The 18,986-nt window shown below is 42.8% G+C and overlaps 1 protein-coding gene across 3 annotated transcripts in view; it reads right to left on the reverse strand.

Moving 5' to 3' along the window:
* Positions 1-1,644: 1,644 nt before the first annotated feature.
* The window catches only part of tead1a (TEA domain family member 1a), a 40,670-nt gene continuing 23,328 nt past the window's right edge, over positions 1,645-18,986 (reverse strand). For all 3 annotated transcript variants that reach the window (XM_035532224.2, XM_035532223.2, XM_081698861.1), the window contains 10 exons: positions 15,626-15,690; positions 14,583-14,645; positions 9,049-9,183; positions 8,708-8,748; positions 8,272-8,327; positions 8,016-8,140; positions 6,870-7,043; positions 5,477-5,617; positions 4,825-4,977; positions 1,645-4,512 (listed from right to left, as the gene is read on the reverse strand). In XM_035532224.2, coding sequence (XP_035388117.1) covers positions 4,399-4,512; positions 4,825-4,977; positions 5,477-5,617; positions 6,870-7,043; positions 8,016-8,140; positions 8,272-8,327; positions 8,708-8,748; positions 9,049-9,183; positions 14,583-14,645; positions 15,626-15,690 — 1,067 coding nt within the window. In that variant the 3' untranslated portion in view covers positions 1,645-4,398. The remainder of the gene's footprint in view (positions 4,513-4,824; positions 4,978-5,476; positions 5,618-6,869; positions 7,044-8,015; positions 8,141-8,271; positions 8,328-8,707; positions 8,749-9,048; positions 9,184-14,582; positions 14,646-15,625; positions 15,691-18,986) is intronic.

The raw sequence follows: 18,986 nt of genomic DNA on the forward strand, positions 1-18,986 counted from the left end.
TATATATAGGTATGTAGGCCTAAGGGTAATTAAATTGCTTGATAAGTAAGTACATTTTCCTCATAAAACCCTCATTAATTTTACAAATAAAAAAGCTTAATAACCGAACGTTCAATTTTGTGATTTTTGAATAGTTGTGATTTGTGCTTTCAGAATAGTGACAGCGCAGGTGCAGTCATTTTTTAAATATAGCGACATCTTGTGGTTGCCAAGTAGTAACACATTGTTGAATCGATCTTTTTTAGTTAAAAATGCACATTTTTATCCAAGTAGCTAGTTCTAATGTATTTCTTGCCTGCTTAACCCCACATATTAATTACATAACTTTACATTACTTTAGGCATTGTTTACAATTTTGCATCCAAATGAGACACATCGGCACTAGTGACCAGGGCTGTAATTAGACCTGAACACACCAACAATAGCTTACGTTTCAAAATTATGCTTTCTGTAGTTTGTTTGTTTTGAGACTTGACGAGTTTACAAATAGTGTGTGTAGGAAGACAGAGACAGAGAGACTCTGAAAGGTGGGCTGAGTGGCAAAGAATATAATTTGGTTAGATCAACAAAACAACGTGAAGCTGTAGGTTTTTAAGTTTAGGTTTCAGTATTTTCCAATGAAAATATTTTTGGTATAGATATTAATAACTACAGTTTAAAAAGGAGGTCAGTATTCCCATTCCCTTACCTGTCTTTTAGGAACTAAGCCCTTGCAAAGAGAAACCATACAGATCCCAGTACTGTTCTTCCACATTCTACAAAATAAAGACCATAATATAAAGCCCACCTGCATGAACCTTGGCACCTGCCCCTCCAAGCAAAGCACAGACCCCCAGCTGCTGGACCGAGCCTGGGCGGTTGGGGGTGAGCTCAGCCCTCTATCCCTTACCAAGGGTGAACTGCCAGCTGTGGTTTTGGGAAGACCACGGTCCCTCTTCCTGATCCCGTCTCTAAAGTTTGCTTCCTTAGCTGTCCAAGCATGTGAATTTGCTTGAATTTCCTTTCTGGACTTTTTTTTTTCTTTTTAAAGCCAAACTCATTTCTGGAATTTGCACCTGCACAACATCTATGGTAGTTTACCCTTTGAATGTTGCTTTTTATTTGAGTGTTAGTGGAAAACAGAAACCATGCCTGTGATTTGGCCTATGGTTTTTGGACAGATTTCAGCCTTTGAGCATCAACATTAACATATGGTCAGGGTTGGCCTAACTGTCTCCCACTGGTCCAGCTCTGTCACTCGGTGGTAGTTGGTACTAAAGCAAAGATCTTCTGAAATGAGCAAATCATTCTGACCGTTTGACCTTTTTGGGTTTTATTTAGAAATCCAGAGGGAAAAAATATTCTTGCCAAAGAAAACAGGCTTGCGTCTTAAACTGATTCACAAGCAAGAACTTCGGCTCGGTTGTCTTTGGAAAGCATCTCGCGAGCGTCAGCTTGCTGCGCTGTTTTTCTGTTTTGGTTTATTTCAGAATTTGTGGTGAAAATCCCCAGGGTGCCAGTAAATGTGTTACAGACTTTGGAATGTGCTGTTTTCATGTTCTTGACACACTGATTTTGCACAGCAGGCCAGTGTATATTAGTTTCTATAAAAATACACAGAAACCCCCAAACGTACAAAAGAAGATAGAAAACAAAGAAAATAAAAAAATTTCAAAATTGTTTTTTATTCAAGAGAAAACGTTACAGGCCCAAAATAACCATTTGTGGTACCAGACAAAGACGTCAAGTTTCTTTTTTTTTTTTTTTCCCTTTGTGCCTTCCCCTCATCTTAAAAGGAAAAAAAAAATACATAAGCAACACCTGTAGTTTTATTTTACATCTACCCCCCGAACAACAAACAAGAACCTCAACCCATTCCTACTCCAATGCCCTGTTCATCCTAATGCAAAGACACCACAGACACAGGTACACACACACCAACACAAAACAGGGAACTAGGACTTGAGAGAACCGCGCTGGCATCCATGATATAGCAGATGTCTGGTAAAGCCTCTTTCTGGTGTATGTGAGGAAACCTGCCAAAATACCAATATCGACACATCTCCCCTTCAAAACAGCTCCTTTCCTGTGTGGTGAAACAGTAATATTTGTTACGGTCCAAGTCTTGTGTTTTTTGTTAGTGCCCTAATGGCAGTAGTGCCCTCGGTAAGTTCTGCAGCTGTGCTGGCTTGGGTGTTGTGCACTGCTTTTCCAACCCTCTTTCTTTGTAACAATGACCACCTAGTACAACTTGTTCTGTCTCACGTTCACACATGCCACAGACAAGTGTTACTGTGCAGAGCAAAACAGGGCACATGCTACACACTGGGCAAGCTGCTGGAGCTCTGTGTGTGTGTGTGTGTCCACACATGTGTGTGCACATCTGCAGATCACCTACTGGCTTACTATGAGAAAAGCCATCAAGCCTGTAAGAGTTCTGAATAAAGAGACCAGGGAGGACCGTGTTTAAAGACTGATTAAAAGGAACTGTTCACAAACTGGCAGGTTTGAGCATATACTTTATGTAAGGTCTTTATGTAAGGTTAAGGGAACCAGATGACAGAACTGCTCTAACTGAATCTTCAGCCAACAAGATACTACTACACCTCAGAGTCATTTGGATTGCTGTTCAATTGAGAGTAGTTGGTGCAAACAGAGAAGCATTTTATCAGCTTTCTAGTGTGTTGTGTTAATGGGTATTTGTGCATGAGCACCGTGAATCAGGACCCAGCTGCGGCCTGTTTCCACAGACAAACCCTTCCCACCATGACAGCAGAGTTCTGAAAATTTTACTTTAATAAATTCTACCTTTACAAAAAAAAAAAAAAAAAGAAAGAAAAGAAAAAGAAAACCCATTTCCACACTACATTCAGTTTCTGCTTGGTTTCAGTCCAGTCAGGCCAACTGGACACATTTCCCTTATGTGTCTGACCTGTGATGCATTAGGTGTAGAATCAGGCATTGTGGTGTTGCTCTTGTGTACGTTGGAAAGGCCCATACCAAAGGCACTTTTATGGTGCAGCACAAGTTTGTAACAGGACCTGTGACCTGTGCTCAGCTGACACACTGCAGTATTTTTGGTGTACTACAGAAAAAACAATATTATTGACATACTGTGCATTACTTGGCCTGATAAAAAGAGATTACGTATCTGTCACCATTTTGTTAATCAAGATATTTTATATATGTCTTTATATATTCTTTCCCAGAGCAGAGACAAACAAACCAAGATTATGAAGTCTAAGGCACCACAGACTCGTTTGCTTTGGCTATGTTGCTGTGTGTATTTCCAACCAGAATTATGATACTGTAACACAGAGAAAATGTTCACAGCTTTGAAGGGGGAACAATAAAACAAAAAAGAGAAAACCTGATATGAAAAAGGGTGAATGAGATAAATGTGGAGAATTTCCAAGGGTCCCGCAGTTGCATGGTGGGAAGCAGCCAGCCACACGTCCTGCAGGAGTCCTGGAGCACACGCGTCGCTCCTCTCCTGCCTCTACCAGACCCAGCAATCAGTGGCCAAAAGGCACACCCACCACGGTCAGCTGACACTATAGCAGTGTGCTTTTCCCATGACAACCGTGTCCAGTGAAACAGGTTTCTAAAGCATGCTGGGATGATTAATAACATTCCTGACTTCCTTATTAAAAAAGAAAGAAAAAGTAAAACTTTGTGCTTTTTCAAACTAAGAAACTGATTTAAAAATGCTCAAGCTGCTCTGTGTGTCTGAATACATCAGTGTTCTGGTATTTCAGTTCTCTGGGACACCCATATTTCTGTGTGCTATAAAACAGTACATATATTTTTCAGATTATGCTTCCACTCATTAATAAATCACTAAACATGGCTAAAAATATTTAAAGGAAGAAATATGAGTGTTTGTTAAATTTTCCTTTTAGAACAAGTGGCAATGGGGGCACTTTTTCTGTACTATGAAATACATGTTTATATAAACAATATTCTTCAGTGACAATTAAAAAAACCCAAAAGAAAATCAGTGTTAAATGGGATTAAAAAGTATCAAAACCGTACCTACATTTTACCATGTCAGTCACACCCGTGTAGATTCAACACGGGACACTTAAGACAAAAAAAGAAAAAGCATTACAACAGATGGAGTCATTTATAACAGCTCCCTCCCAGAGGTGACCAAAGCACGCTGGGTGGGTGGGTGTTTGTTTCGCAGAGGCACAGCCACGGATGAGTCTGTCACTCAGTCAGTTCAAAGACACTTGGAGGTGCACCACCTCCCAGTCCCTCGGGAGAGCAGCACACACTTAAGCCATGACACAGAGTACTGGCTCTCTCTGATGGGCAGGGCAGCAGTGAGATGGCTGTGTCCATAGGGTTGTGGTTTTGGGTGAGAGAGAGAGAGAGAGAGAGAGAGAGAGAGAGAGAGAGAGATCAAAAGGAATCTCATTCTTTGACCAGTCTGTAGATGTGATGCTGGGCACCGTGCTCACTGTTCGACACTTCAAACACACAGGCCATGCATAGCAGGGTTTCCTGGGTTTCTCTGTTTGAAACCACCTGGAGGATGCAGAGGAACATTACATTATTAGTGTGCGAGTGAGTGAAACTCCTTTACCCTCACCCACCCAAACACTGTCACTCCCAGACACACTCCCCCTACCCTATTCTCTCACGTGCATTCAAACTCATGTAAAAACACGCAAAATAAAATGCAATATTATATTTTAAAAAAGGAAGCTGTATCTACTGTTTCACTTTGTTTATGACGGTTATGCAGTTGCACATTAATTAACTTTAAAGTCTTACTGTCACTTTCCAATAAGCAAGAGGTATGGTATGAGGTGGTACAGGGGTGGTACGGGAGCTTACAAGCAGGATGGTGAAGTTCTCCAGGACGCTGTTCATCATGTATTTCTCAGGCAGGTGCTTGAGCTTGTGGATGAAGTTGATCATGTACTCGCACATGGGCGAGCGGCTGATCTTGTACACAAAGCGTCCATTTTCAAAGCGCGCATACTCCGTCTACGGGGGATCAGCCCACAAGAGCAGGTAAGGAACAACAAGAACCCCTCCCACATTATACTGAGCAGGACAGGCAATCCCTAAAGAGACCAAGTACTCGCTGACATCTGGCTTATACAATAAGGAAAAACATCTATGCACTTGGCAGATGCTCTTATTCCTGGCAGTCCTGCTACAGAGGTTGGCAAATATAGTGTTGGGAATCTTGCCATAGGACCTGCCCAGGGGAGGGGATGGGGTTTGAACCCCAGTCCCTCACTGCACTATACAGTGAACCAACAAATGCTACACTGAACACAAAGTCCCAACGTGGCAGAAAATGCTTGAACATGAGCTTCACTTAACATGAAGCCTTTAATACAAACCAATACCTCGTATTAGCAATACTGGCTTTAAAGGGACCAAAAAAAATTAAAAAAAGAGCGCGACCAGTTATTCTCGATTATTCTCATAGTCTTGAGCACCAATTTCTGTTTTTGAATGGGTGGATGTTTCTCACCTCCACTTTCTCCACCACCTGCTTGCCGAAGGAGCACACCTTGGTGGAGCAGGTGATGGTCATGTTGTCAGGACTCTCGTACTGGCTGGTCACTCCATAGAAAGCCCCCGAGTCCTCCTGGATGCTGCAGTTCAGGTCGGCCTGAGCAAGCAGGAAAGAGCACAGCTCAGTGTTACATGTGCGAGCCACTCAGCAGGTCCTGCCAAGGCGGCTGGGAAACACACACACACACACACACACACACACACACACACACACAATGGATTCTAAATTCAAGAATGTTATTTGAAAAATAATATTCTAAAACCATGCAAAGAAAAAACACAAGAAAATTAAAACCTTAACTAAAATGTTTATCTTGAGACATGTCTTGAAAACACATTCATCAGTCTGTGCTCTGTTCGTTCTCTCTCACTCTCTCTACACAAATGGGATAGTGATAAATTATGGCCATTCTAACAACCAACCTCTCCCTGAAAAGACCTGTCACCTGGACCAGACCTCCAATGAACACTGAGCTTTCAACCCAGAACTACTAGTTCCCATCTGCTCTGGTAATGGGTATAAACCTCCACAGAGGGGCACCAGAGGGACACTGCATAACAGAAACTCAAGGATGGAATGATACAGATGGAGGGTGCAGGGATAGAGGAGGGAAATAAAGGGGGGGGGGAATGAAAGTGGAGAGAGAGAGTGTGTGTCTGTGTGTGTGAGAGAGTGTGAGAGAGAGAGAGAGAGAGAGAGAGAGAGAGAGAGAGAGAGAGCACGAGCGTGTATGCGTGTTGTTCTCCAGGTCCCTGATCAACAGCACCTGTGGCCCAGAGAGGCAGGTGTTTAAACAAAGGCTCTCTATGGCCTGCAGCATTGGGGCTGTAGTGCGTGGGGGTTGTAGTGTGGGGGCTATGGCGGTGGGGGCAGCTGTAGTGTGGGGTTTGTAGTGCGTAGGGGCTGTAGTGTGTGGGGGTTGTAGTGTGGGGGCTATGGCGGTGGGGGCAGCTATAGTGTGGGGTTTGTAGTGTGTGGGGGTGCTGTTGCACATAGGGCTGCAGTGGGGGGGGGTCTGTACTGTGCAGAGCTCTGAGCCCCTTCTGCAGCTGCTCCATGCAGCTCTGCTTCCTGCTGCCACTCTCTACTATGCTGCATTTAATAGCCATGCAACTAAACTTACTTTCTGCCACTGTAACAGCTCAGTAGGTAACACACTGTTACACTACTCCTATACTACTTTGACCATTCCCTGGAACGGTTACACTGTTATGCCACCATTACATTGTTACACCAAACTCTCATACTCTTAGACACTTTGTTCTGTAACTGCCCATCTTCAGTTACTCCACAGCGATACTGCTGTAACCCGTGTAACACTCCCACAGAGGGTGAAACGAAGACTCACCCAGAACTTCACGAGGAAGAAGGCATTCTGGGGCCCTTTCGCAAACAGCTCCTTTAGACCTCCCTTCTTCTCCGGAAACTTGTCATAGATCTGACGGATGTCCACTGCCTCCAGCAGCGGCTCGCTGTACGAGTGGCTCGTCTGGCCGATGTGCACGAAGAGATGCTTGTTGAACTGTGGAGACAGACTGCTATCAGACCAGTGTGAAAGGCCCCTGGGAGTCACCATCACTGGCAGGGTAAAATATCCTGCAGTGCACTGCACTCTCGGGCCTCACAGTGGGGGGCCACACTGAAGCCATGTTCAGACTGTACAGTGAAATGCTTGGATTCTTTAACTGGTCAGATTGATGTGCGAGTACATCCCACTGCCTCCTGATTAACTGTGTAAGACCTGACAGATAAAAATGTGCGCAAGTCTGAATATAGCTCAAGTTATGAAGCATTTAACAAATCCTTAACTGCAAATTCTTTGCACCTAGACTGAAACCTTTTGTTACATGACAACTGAGGCAAGAATCCCAATCATCTGGTCTTGCTGTTGAATAGGGGAGATTAATAGCTGCTGTCACACAGGATCAGAGGGAGAAGTGTTTCACACATGCACTGCCAAAGTGACAGATCGCTCAGGTCTGCTCCAGGACAATGGGGGGTGCAGGTTGTGTGTGAGTGTGTGTGTCGGGGGGGTGGGGTGGGGGGGGGATAATGGCGTCGGAGCCCTGATGCCCACGGCCCCTTGGTTACACCTCTTTACCCTGAGATGAAACTTAGAGGGCACGTGCTTCCCTGAATCCAGCTACTGCGGAGAAGTACACACAGAGAAGGGGGGTTTTGGGCAGGAGGAGAGGCTCAATGGGCCTGGGTGCAGCTGGCTGCTACAGGCTGAGGTGTGGCGGGTGGATGATGGGGGAGCGGATGTAGCGTGAGGTGTTTTCTTCTGTTCCCCACCTCTAGTCTTGTGGGCTCATGTTTTCCCAGAACTAACACACCTGATTCCTCTATAGAGGGCTTAGAAGAATAACATTTGGAGTGTTAAATGCAGGAAACACACAAAGCTGCTGCGGTCCTCCAGGACTATAATTGGACACCTCTGTGTTCTGTGCCAGTGTGTGTGTGTGTGTGTGTGTGTGTGCGTGCGAGAACTCACAGATTCTGGGTCTCTCTGCAGCTCCTGGAATGAAGAGAACTCTACCAGCCGCAGTTTAGTTGTGCCAATAGAGCGACCCTGCCAGGCTGGTGGACTGGATACAGGAGCAGCTGCAGGCTCGTAACCTAACAAACACACACACACACACACACACACACACACACACACACGTCAGTATGAATGCATGTCACTTCTTTGCATAAACAGCATGTGAGGCTTTAAAACACTATAAATGTAAATAATCGTCTGGCTGTACCTGACAGAGCCGTAGGTGTCTGCACAGTGTAGGCCTGCTGTGGGAACGGTTTAATGCTGAGGAAAAACACCATTACAACGCATGTCAGTACACAGCTTCACAGCCACAAGGCTCTCCCTTTTCCACAGTCCTGTGTTTACATGAAGGGCAAATTTAGTTGACCAAATTACACCCTTAGTAAAGATTCTCCATTGTAAATGCTGTTTAGTTCAGGATTAGGTTTAATACGGTTTCTGGGAAGGTGGCCCCTAGGACAGCATGTTCCTCACACTCAGTACGAGACTGCGGAAACAGCTCTAGCTTGCACCAGTCCACAACTCTGGCAGGAGTCCTGATGGCCGTTTTAACAGAAGCGCGATGATCCACTGTAAGCATGTTAAACCAGCCACAGTGCTAAGTGGAGATGCAGTAAGGAGATGAGAGCTGCATTACTCACTCCTGGGAGGATCCTGGATGGCCTGTCGACAGCTGCCAAAACTGGAACCAGAATGAAACAAACAAACAGCAGACGGTCAGAGCACATGCAGCAGCAGAAGAAAGTCTGGCTACCTTCTCCGAGCACAAATGCCTCTGTGTGTAATCTGAAGCTCCAGTTTGAGCAGAAAAGCTACCGTGGAACTGCTGCTGCATTTCAGGCCAGAAACTCTCCAGGTTACAACACAGAGCATGCTCGCAGGACTGTTTACGCACTAAAAACCAATGCCATGATGTGGTTGTTACGGAGACGGGAGCCTGGCAGGTGTTGTGTGTCTGTAGGGTGAAGCGGGTGTGGCTCACCCCTGGTGCCCCGGGGAAACCGGGCTGCGGGAGACCTGCCAAGCCGAGTTTGTTGTGGATGGTTGTGGCTGAGACAATCTGAGCAGAAGACATGCCGGCCATGCTCTTCAGTGCTTTGTCCTTCACACTTTGATCCTTCAACAACACGGAATAAAGGTTTTAGCCTCCGTGTGTGTGTGTGTGTGTGTGTGTGTGTGTGTGTGTGATATGCTGTAAGGGAAGCAGAAGACACTGGCATCAACAGAACACACATGTTGCATACAGAAGCAGGAAGTGGGCATACACTCAGCATACAAAAAGTAGACAGTGTGAAAAAAGAATAAATGACGACTTCGTTCTAGTCCCAAGTTCTAACTATACTGCAGAACTGATCAGACCTCTGAAATGTTCTCTGGATACATACTCCACTCTCTGGCAGTTTGATGGAAGTATCTGTGGATGAGCGACACCAGGAAAACACTACCTACTGGAATACACAACGCCAACTGCCAAGTTTAGTGGAGGAGGGATACTTGTCTTAGACTGTTTTTCAGGGTCTGAGCTGGGCCCCTTAGTTCCAGTGAAGGCTAACGTTAACATTATAGCATATAAAAGACACAGTTACACTTCGTGGCAGCAGTTTGTAGATGGTCCCTTCCTGATGTAGCCTGATTGTGCACAAAGCGCTGTCTCTAAAATCATGGTTTGGTGTGGAAATTCCAGAGCCATGACGTCAATCCCGCTGAACACCTCTGGGATGAGCTGGGATGTTGATTGTGAGCAAGGCCTTCTTGTCTAATATCACTGCTGGGCTTCACAAAAGCTACTTACTGCAAGGACACGGACACAGACACACTCCAAAGTCTCGGGGAAAGAGCAGAAACCGCCCTGAGAGTGTACGGGGTTCGCAACTCCCCATTAAGTTTGTCCAACAAACTTAGATGGGTGTGACGATCAGGTGTCCACATACTTTTGGCAATTTAGTGCATGTACGTGTGTGTGCGCACGTGCGGGGGTCTAAAGAACGCAATAGGAGAAAACAGCGGCGGTCAGTCAAACAAGTACTTTAAACCGCACGAGCAACGGAAAGAGCCCATAGTGTATTCAGTAGCAGGCGTGTAGGAGGGGAGAGCGCGTGTAGTAGGACCAGTAAGACACGCTGTGCCATACAGCCATTAGAGCAGAGCCAGGCCACTGCACCAACATCGCCTCTCAGGAGAAACATGCCCAACTCCTCTTAGAAAAGGCTTTAAAAAGGCTTTGATTTACTGGGTTGTTTTTTTTTTTTGTTTTTTTTTAAAACCCCAAAATCCAAATATAAACAAAGGATTATTAATTATTTAATAGTATTAGTAGCAGCAGCAGCAGCTACTATAGTCTACAAATAAATAAATCTTTATATTTCATGAAAAATTCATGAAAATGAATAAAGCTGATAATGGCCTATTAGTTTACAGTACCATTAAACTCTTCTCAACACAAATATCTATCTATGCACAGCTGATGAAGGACCATGGTCTGAAACCTCCCAATTCTCCGGGAAAACCCTGTGTACTTCACTGCAAATCTAACGTATTATATACAAGTCAAATATGAATCTATTATTTTTTTTATTTATCTGTAATATTTTTCTTGTTTTTCTAGGTTTTCACATGACAAAGTCTTAGTATGTCTGAGTTCAGCACTGCAGGCAGGACACTGCATGACGGAAGCTGTCCATCATGGTGGATGGGGGCTGGCCCTACACAGCTGTCCATCATGGTAGATGGGGCGGGCCCTACACAGCTGTCCACCATGGTGGAAGGGGGCGGGCCCTAAACAGCTGCCATTCATGGTGGAAGGGGGCAGGCCCTACCAGCTGTACCAAGTGCTGAACAGCAAAGCAAAAAGCTCATGCAAGGAGTACTCACCATATAAGTGACCTGCACAGAGTACACTCATTTCAATCAGACGGCTCTCTTGAAAGAAGAACCCACATCCAATGTGCCAAAATTATTCCAGAAGCATATACTGCTGCAACATCAGAAAATCTATAAATGTTTCCACTATTAAGGTGGTACATAAATGTTCCACTTTATATAACCCAGCAAAAAAATTAAACACATACAATAAGACATCGTTTCTCTCAGTTAGCTGTATATTATTGAGTATTGTTTATTGCATATAAGCTCTGCTGACACACTGCTCGAATATGCTCCATTTTTATGGGAGAACAGACGTGTGTGTAAAAGTTGTGTACAATTTAATGAATTGATTAAGAAATTAATGTGAAGGAAAAAGACAGGCGAGTGCTCTCTTCCCCCCCATTTCTAACTGCAGTCCTAAAGGGTTACACAAGCACCAAATGCCTGGCTCACCTCACAGAGGGCTTGACTATTAGCTAGGAGTTGAACCTGGTGTTAGAGGGGCTACACACTGCAGTGCTGAGCCCCTCCTGGAGCAAGGTTCTTTTTTTTTTATAAGACATTAAAGGAGTTGGAAAGAAATTATTGTCCAAGGTAATCAACTGTGCACTATAGATATGGGAGATAAAGATGAGGATAAAGGCTGCTGGAATAGTCCTTTAAAGCAAGCTATAGCCAAAAAAAAAAAAAAAACCTAACTAAAAGTAAATTCCTTTTTCTTGGAGAGCATTGGTAATAAAGGCTTCAGAGGAAGGACAAAGCGTGTCCTTCAAGCATCCATCTTTTCTCGGTCACCTCATTCAGAGAACAAACCAGCCAGAAGCGTTACCGACAAGCTTCACACAGGAACACAGTGTGTTATACACAGTGGCGTATAAAAACGCAAGCCTTAGACACACATCAACACACCCGCTTTGGAAGGGAAGCGTCATCACTCAGGACTGGGACCAATTCATCATCAGTTCTGGACATTCCTTAAACTAATTACTTTCACAGGAGGCTTAAAGAATATGGTGGTAACTGACTGAGGCAACACTGAACTGAATGAACTAAAGCATACTTGACCAGTGAACACAGTGCACTTGTGTAGGGTTAGCAGGTCAGCAGATGCCTGGACATGCACTTACAAAGGCAAATCAAGCTCATTGTATTTACAGCCACAGTTCATGTTGTAAGAACTATTGTGAGGAAAGTACACGACAAAAGTGAACACACCCCTGTACAATGTCTCAGAAACATCAAAATGATTCAAAATTATTTCACCTCTTAATAATTGCATCATGTCAACTTTGACAAGGAGTATTTTCTCTTATGCACAAATCAAAAAGATATACTTTAGAAAAACTATATTTAAAATACAGGCCCCCAAAGAAACTCCCCCAATATGCAACAAAAATGAACACACCTGTGATCATTGACACACAAGTTAGAAAACCTGTGATCATTGAAAAATTTGAGCACACCTATGTTTTCCAATTAGCCTAACTGCACGAACATGGTTATTAAATGACCTCTCTCAAATCTGGACCTATGGGCTATGACTATATGCATGTGTGCATCAGGGCTCCACATGTAAAATAATTGTCAGAGGTGTTGAAAGAAAAAAAAAAAAGACAGATAGAAAAGGATACAGGAAGATGTCCCCAATTAAACATCAGTAAAAACACAGGTGCAGTAGTAATCAGGAGGTATAGAACCAGCCATAGTACCACTATCCGAAACTGTAGAGGTTATCCTCGTAAAGTGACGCCACAGACAGTGTGCTGTTTGCACAGTCTAACTCTGAAAAACAGATGGATAAGCACCTGGACCAGGGGTTATCAATGGAAATCAGACTTTCTGTAACAACTCAATCAGTGCAAAGGACATTGCATAAAGTCAACCTCTATGGACGGCATCCAAGAAACAAAACCCTTGCTTGCTCTGCGGCACAAAATTGTGAGATTAAACTTTGCATGAAAATGAACATGGTAAAGAAACATAAGGAATATTGGGAGCACATTCTTTCCTCAGATGAGACCAATATAAATGTGTTTGGCCCAGATGGGGTCTGACAAATCTGGTCAGGACTACCACAGTGAATGTACAGTCCTGATAGGGAGGCACGGAGTGTGGTGATATGGGCCTGCTTGAGTGCAAAGTGTTGGGGGAGGTGACATTTATAGATGGCACCATGAATGCCTGTGGATATACAAAAATACTGCCTGCCCAGATAACTCCCAGTCTCCAAAAGCTTGGCAGAAGAGGAATAATAATCCAAAACTAACTGCCAAAACCACACAAGAGTTTCTATAGAACAAAAAGTGAAAACAATCACCTGCCCAAGTGTGCTGCCTGTCTTGAATCTAATAGAACTCCTTTGTGGTATTTGAAAATGAAACGGGGCAACACAACCCTTCCACCAAAGAGCAGGTGGAAAAAAAAGGTCTCTGAAGAATGGCAGAACATCTCACCAGAAATGTGTGAGGAGGACTGAGTCCATCACCAGAAATAAAGATGGACTTACAAGTATTGAAAAAATAAAAGATTTGAATCTCTGTAATGGAAAGTGTACAGACAGTTGTTGTATTGACTTCCTACTGTAATTGTTAATATAGTAAATCTAAACTATTTTTGACATAAGAACAAATACCATACTGTTCAATGCAATTACTGTAAAGTGATCTAGTTTTGATTCATTTGCTATTTAAAGGGATATAGCACAGGGGTGTACTCATTTCTCTTGCATACTATATGCAGTCCACCACCAGATGACTACTAGCAGTTCTGGTTGATCCATTAAGGGCTTACAAATGACATCTAAATCATTACTGACAACCTTAGTAATGCTGTATACAAAAAGGTTTCAAATGCTGAAACCTTTATTTACAAAACACCAAACACTTCAGTCAGAAACTACAGGAAACAGACTGGAGATTCTTAATTAGCCCCACTGAGCTTAATAGGAGAGTGCTGGATTCTGATACATTTGGCACAGTGAACAGTGTGCGGTCTTGCAGCAATACTAATTCCACAAGTCCCTCCAACACAAGCCTGTTAGTTCCTGACTGCATTACTGCATCTGTGTTTTCAAACGAATGCACGAATGATAACCACACTGATATCATTTTCATGCATCATAGCACTTGAATACAGTAGTCCTGGAATTAACACAATCTTCCAAAAACATTCCTAATATTAACTAACTAACACAGGTTTTAACCCAAACAAAAGGTTGTAATAGAAAACATTTAAAATTACTTTATTAATGTCCAAATTACAAAGAGAGTTTAGCAGCTTTAGCTGCCCAGATGGAAAGGCTGTTGAGACCTGCTGGTGATAACTGAACAAACCAACCAACCAACCAACCAACCTAACTAAAACCAGATGTTTCCAGAGAACATTTTGAGTGTGAAGTATTGAAACAGCAGAGTCTAGTGGACAGTCCCCGTCCTCGGATGTGTTTCAGTAGTCCATGTGAAATGCTCCATTAAGAGTTTCCTTACAATGCACAGCAGAGCTCAGCTCTCTTCAAAACAAACACACTTCCACAGAGAACAGGAAGCAAACAGGAAACAGACAAACATGCAGGATGAAAGAAGAGTCCAGCCAAGTGAATACTGAGCTGGAGGCCCATACCCCCACAGATATAGATAAAGGTTAGAATATTACCTTTAATTTAGCATGAAGCTCTCTGGACTTCCGTCGGGCAAGAACCTGGATGTGACTAGAAACCTGTTCAAAAGCACGCACGCACACACACACACACACACACACACACACACACACACACACACACACACACACACACACACACACACACTCGGGTTTCATTGGAGTGGATGTTTAAACTTACTGTACATACACAACTGTAGCAGGAATGACTCGTACATCAATTTACTTCTTAGTCAAATACAAAAACGAGAGCGTATCCGTCCTGAAGCATAATAACAAAAAATGTGAAATGACTCAAGAGGTGCTAAGAAAGAAAACTACTGCTTATTATTACCATGACAATTTTGAGCAGCAGGAAGCAACAGATTGAGTATATGCATTAGGAAACGTATTTACTCTAGTATATTCAAGGCTCATGAATATTTAAGCTGTCATTCATGCACATTGACTTGCACAGACTTTCACAGAGTAGAGATGTGATTCAACATGCTGTTAAATGTACTTAAGTACAATTTTGCTTTGTACATTGAATTTTAAAAATAAAAAAGTTTTACTTATGCTCACATGTATAACTTGACTTAGTTACAGTGTGGTCATTCGCATTTGGACACTGCTTCCATATGTGGATTTAATTTCATTAAGTTCTGTTGGTGGCAGCCCCTGAACTGCTTAGCAACTCTCCCTATTAAACAGTTTACTTTAGACCACAAAAAGAGAACAGCGGAGCCAACTTCAGTACCCATGCTAAGACAATCAATGCATACAAAAATCTTACTATGCAGTTCTTTGGGTATTTCTGTTGTTTTATCTTTAGGCTACTTCTGGTTTTGTTTCCTTCTATTTGTTTCTCCTAAGTGTGTATGGCTTTAAGCTACTCCACCCCCTCTCACATACACTTTCAGCTGCATCACTTCAAACTGTTGCTCATGGCTTTGACTGATTGGTTAACAGAGCTATAAGACCGGTACAACACAACTCTAGAAGGCAATGTGTTTAAAAAAGAAAAAAAAACAAAAAACTGCATGACCAAGTGCGCCAACCTGTTTTCTTGTTCTTGTCTTTCCAGTTCTTAGTTTGATGTATCTGGCTATCAATTCATTACGGCCTAAAGAGGAAAAAGAAAAATGAAGTGTCTTAAACGCATAGCATGCAAGACGACACATTCTGAACAAATCACAAAAAAAATCATTTGTGTTCATTGTGAATAATTTTATAACAAGCATTATTACAATGATTTCAATCAACATACTTTTCACTTCCAATTATGTAAAGGGAAACTGTACAGAAGACATGTTCATTCGCTCACTCTCACACCCTCACCAAAACAACCACCCCCACCCCCCACCCCAACAGGTGTAGCAAGGGACTCGTTCGTCTATTCTCTGAAGAAGCACTTTGTCAGGGTCATGTTCAATGTAAGGCCACCACGTGACACCAGCCCAGGCAACAGTGCTGGGGGTTCTCTCTCAGCTAGCCTTTATCTAACGTGCCTCTACTGTAACCTCCTTCAGCAAAGACCTAGGTCTCTCCATTCCTCCTCACACAAACACACACACACACACACACACACAGTGGACACATAACACCACAATATGGGCATTCATGCACACCCTGCACTCAGATCAAAGGGACACCAAATGGGTGGCTATAAGCATGCTTACTGCTGCATAATTCATTCTTTTCAGTCGCTTGAAAACACGCTCAGCTGGAATTGGCAAGGCTGCAAAACAACCTCGGGGGGGGGGAGAGAAAATAAAAAAAGTGAGAAGAGAGCAAGAAAGAAAAATAGACAGAGAGTGCTAGAAAAAAAGTGAAAGAAGGAAAAAGAGGGTGAAGACAGATAGAGAGAGAGAAGAAACAATAAAACAGGAGAAAACTGCAGGGGGTGGTCTTGGTTCATGAAGAGAATGCCCATTGGTGGTGTGGAGTAGAGGCTACACTACACAAGGTACCCACCACTGCCACTGCTTATTTACTGCCATTTGACTAACAGTGAAAATGTGATTAACTGAGCTTTATTTCAATATGTGGTCCCAAGATGCTCCTCTGACGTGCCTGCGATTTAATGCGTTCATCAAACACACAGTTCAGTGTGCTCATCGAGCACAGTGAAAATAAAGCTTACGCTTTGACTTGTTGAGAACTATGAATATAGTTTGTATATGTAATGAAAGTATTTCTGAATGGAATGTTTTAAATACAGAATTGGAATTTTGCAGAGGAAAAGACTAAAAGCAAGTGAAGCCTGACTGAAGGAGATACATAGTAAAGCACATGTAAAGACACTTTTTGCTCTCAAAGAGTCTGCCATAGTTACTCATAATAAGTTCTTGCAAGAAAAGCGTTCCTGCACAGCCACCCTTCTCCATGTGTTCTGTACAGTTATTGCTTTGGTAACTTTAAGAGCATGTCATATTTGTCTAATGTTTGATTAATTTGGCATGGGAGTCAGTCTAGCTAGGATGTTTGAAAGAAAAACACAAATTAAAACAGGTGCAGCAACGCCTAAATGACCTGCAAAAAGAGATTAGAGAGGTTATATAAAAAGGTGTTGATTTAGAAACAACAGGATGAACCACGGAGAAAAATACTACATAAATCCTAGGATTCTTGCCTTTTATGAAGTTTTTACACAGAAACTACTTTTGTCCTGGAGCCCTGTGCAGTTACAGTCCCCACAGGGTACTGGAGTCTGCAGAGAGTGATTAACAAAGCCAAGTAATTATAACTGAATCATCAGAATTTAAACTAAAATCATGGGGGGGGGGGGTGATGGGGGTTCAGTTAAATGAAACACATGCTTTGCTTACGCATGTGTACACAAATGACTTCCCACTTTCCTCTTCTAAGACATGTAAATAAATAACAGAGCATTTGTTTCCTGTTGGAACATCACCTCATACACCATATGTCAATGACTTACTAGACTAAATTAGTTACTATATGCCGATGACTTACTAGACTAAATTAGTTTTCTCTTGCAAATATGACAAGAGAAAACAAGTGAAAGCCTTCAGCATGTTAAATTAAACAAGTACACTTCATAAATTAGAAGTTACAAGCATTTTAGACAAGTGCTCCTGATTAACACCACATCTAGCTAAAGACTGGCAATTGGAGCTTAAGCAGTTACTGGAAACTGCAGTGGGTCTAGATGACTCAGAAATCTGATGTAATGCTGTTCTACCAGAAGGTCTCAGAACCACTTAACTTCCAAGGCTCATGACGAAGAGGCACAGAAAGTACCCTACAAATACCAAAGCTACAGAGAATCAAGGGGTGAATAAAGCTAGAGAAGAATGTGGCTCAAACTGGACAGATGTGGCTGGAATTGGAGAGGCTTGTGGTATTCCTTTGGCTTTGAAAGGCCGGTAAAGGGTGAAAGCAGGAGAAAGCGAGGGCTTGACACTGTGCAGGTGGAGGCCAGACAACAAAGAGATGTTGAATAGTGTTAGGAGTCAAAGGTCATTGCATCAAAACCTCAAAGGGCTGCCCCAAGATCTGCCTGTTCAGAAGTGAGGGGATGCACTATGAAGCCTTGGGGAACCCCCACTGTTCAGAGTCAAAACTAAAACTGATGGATGAACCTCATACTGACCTGCTTGACCTACTTGACCTTTAGTGTGTCTGGGTGCTCATGTTCAGAACAACAGACTATGGACATTGAGTCTGTATAAACAAGTTCAAATGATATTAGCATGTGGAATCTGACAATGCTGATATGACATTCTGGCAACAAGGCTCAATATCTTTTTTCCTCTATGGAATTCCTTTTCCGATAAGTGTGAATGCTATCTGGAAAAGCTGATCTGGATATATTTTCACAAAAATATGATCAATGACTGATTCTTCCTCTACCATACAGCAAGGCATGTTCTTGAATTCTTCTTGGTAGCTTGCCTTACCCAAAAACTGTGATTGATCAAATGTCTATTTTATTTCCCCTGTACTCCAGGAGAGGGGCTCCTGTCACCATGTGGATTTCTAAAGGCACATAATCAAATCCATTATCTTTTAGTAGTCCCTGATACTGAGACTGCTGCTGCTTAACACACCTCTCCACTGATGGTTTAAAGTGACACACAGAACTAGCTGGGACACACTTATGGCTCCTATATTCAACTAAATGAGACTCAGAATGAACAAGTCCTATTTGGAACATTCCCATTTGAGCATCAAAACTCGTTCCCTAATTCATATGGCTCCAAAAGTAAGAAAGGTAACTTTTGCAGAAGGTCTTTGTTTTTCCTCAATAATTAACACTCCCATTTAATTTTCCTGAGTTGTCAGCCTTGCCCCTTTGATTTAGGTTAACAAAAACCTGGGTCTATGTTTTCATGCTGACTAATTTCCAGTAACTGTGCTTGTTTCAACAGAGATTCAACCACAGTCCCATAGCGC

Source organism: Electrophorus electricus, chromosome 16 (genome assembly GCF_041902795.1).
Source record: "Electrophorus electricus isolate QZ-2024a chromosome 16, ASM4190279v1, whole genome shotgun sequence".
Classification (NCBI taxonomy): domain Eukaryota; kingdom Metazoa; phylum Chordata; class Actinopteri; order Gymnotiformes; family Gymnotidae; genus Electrophorus; species Electrophorus electricus.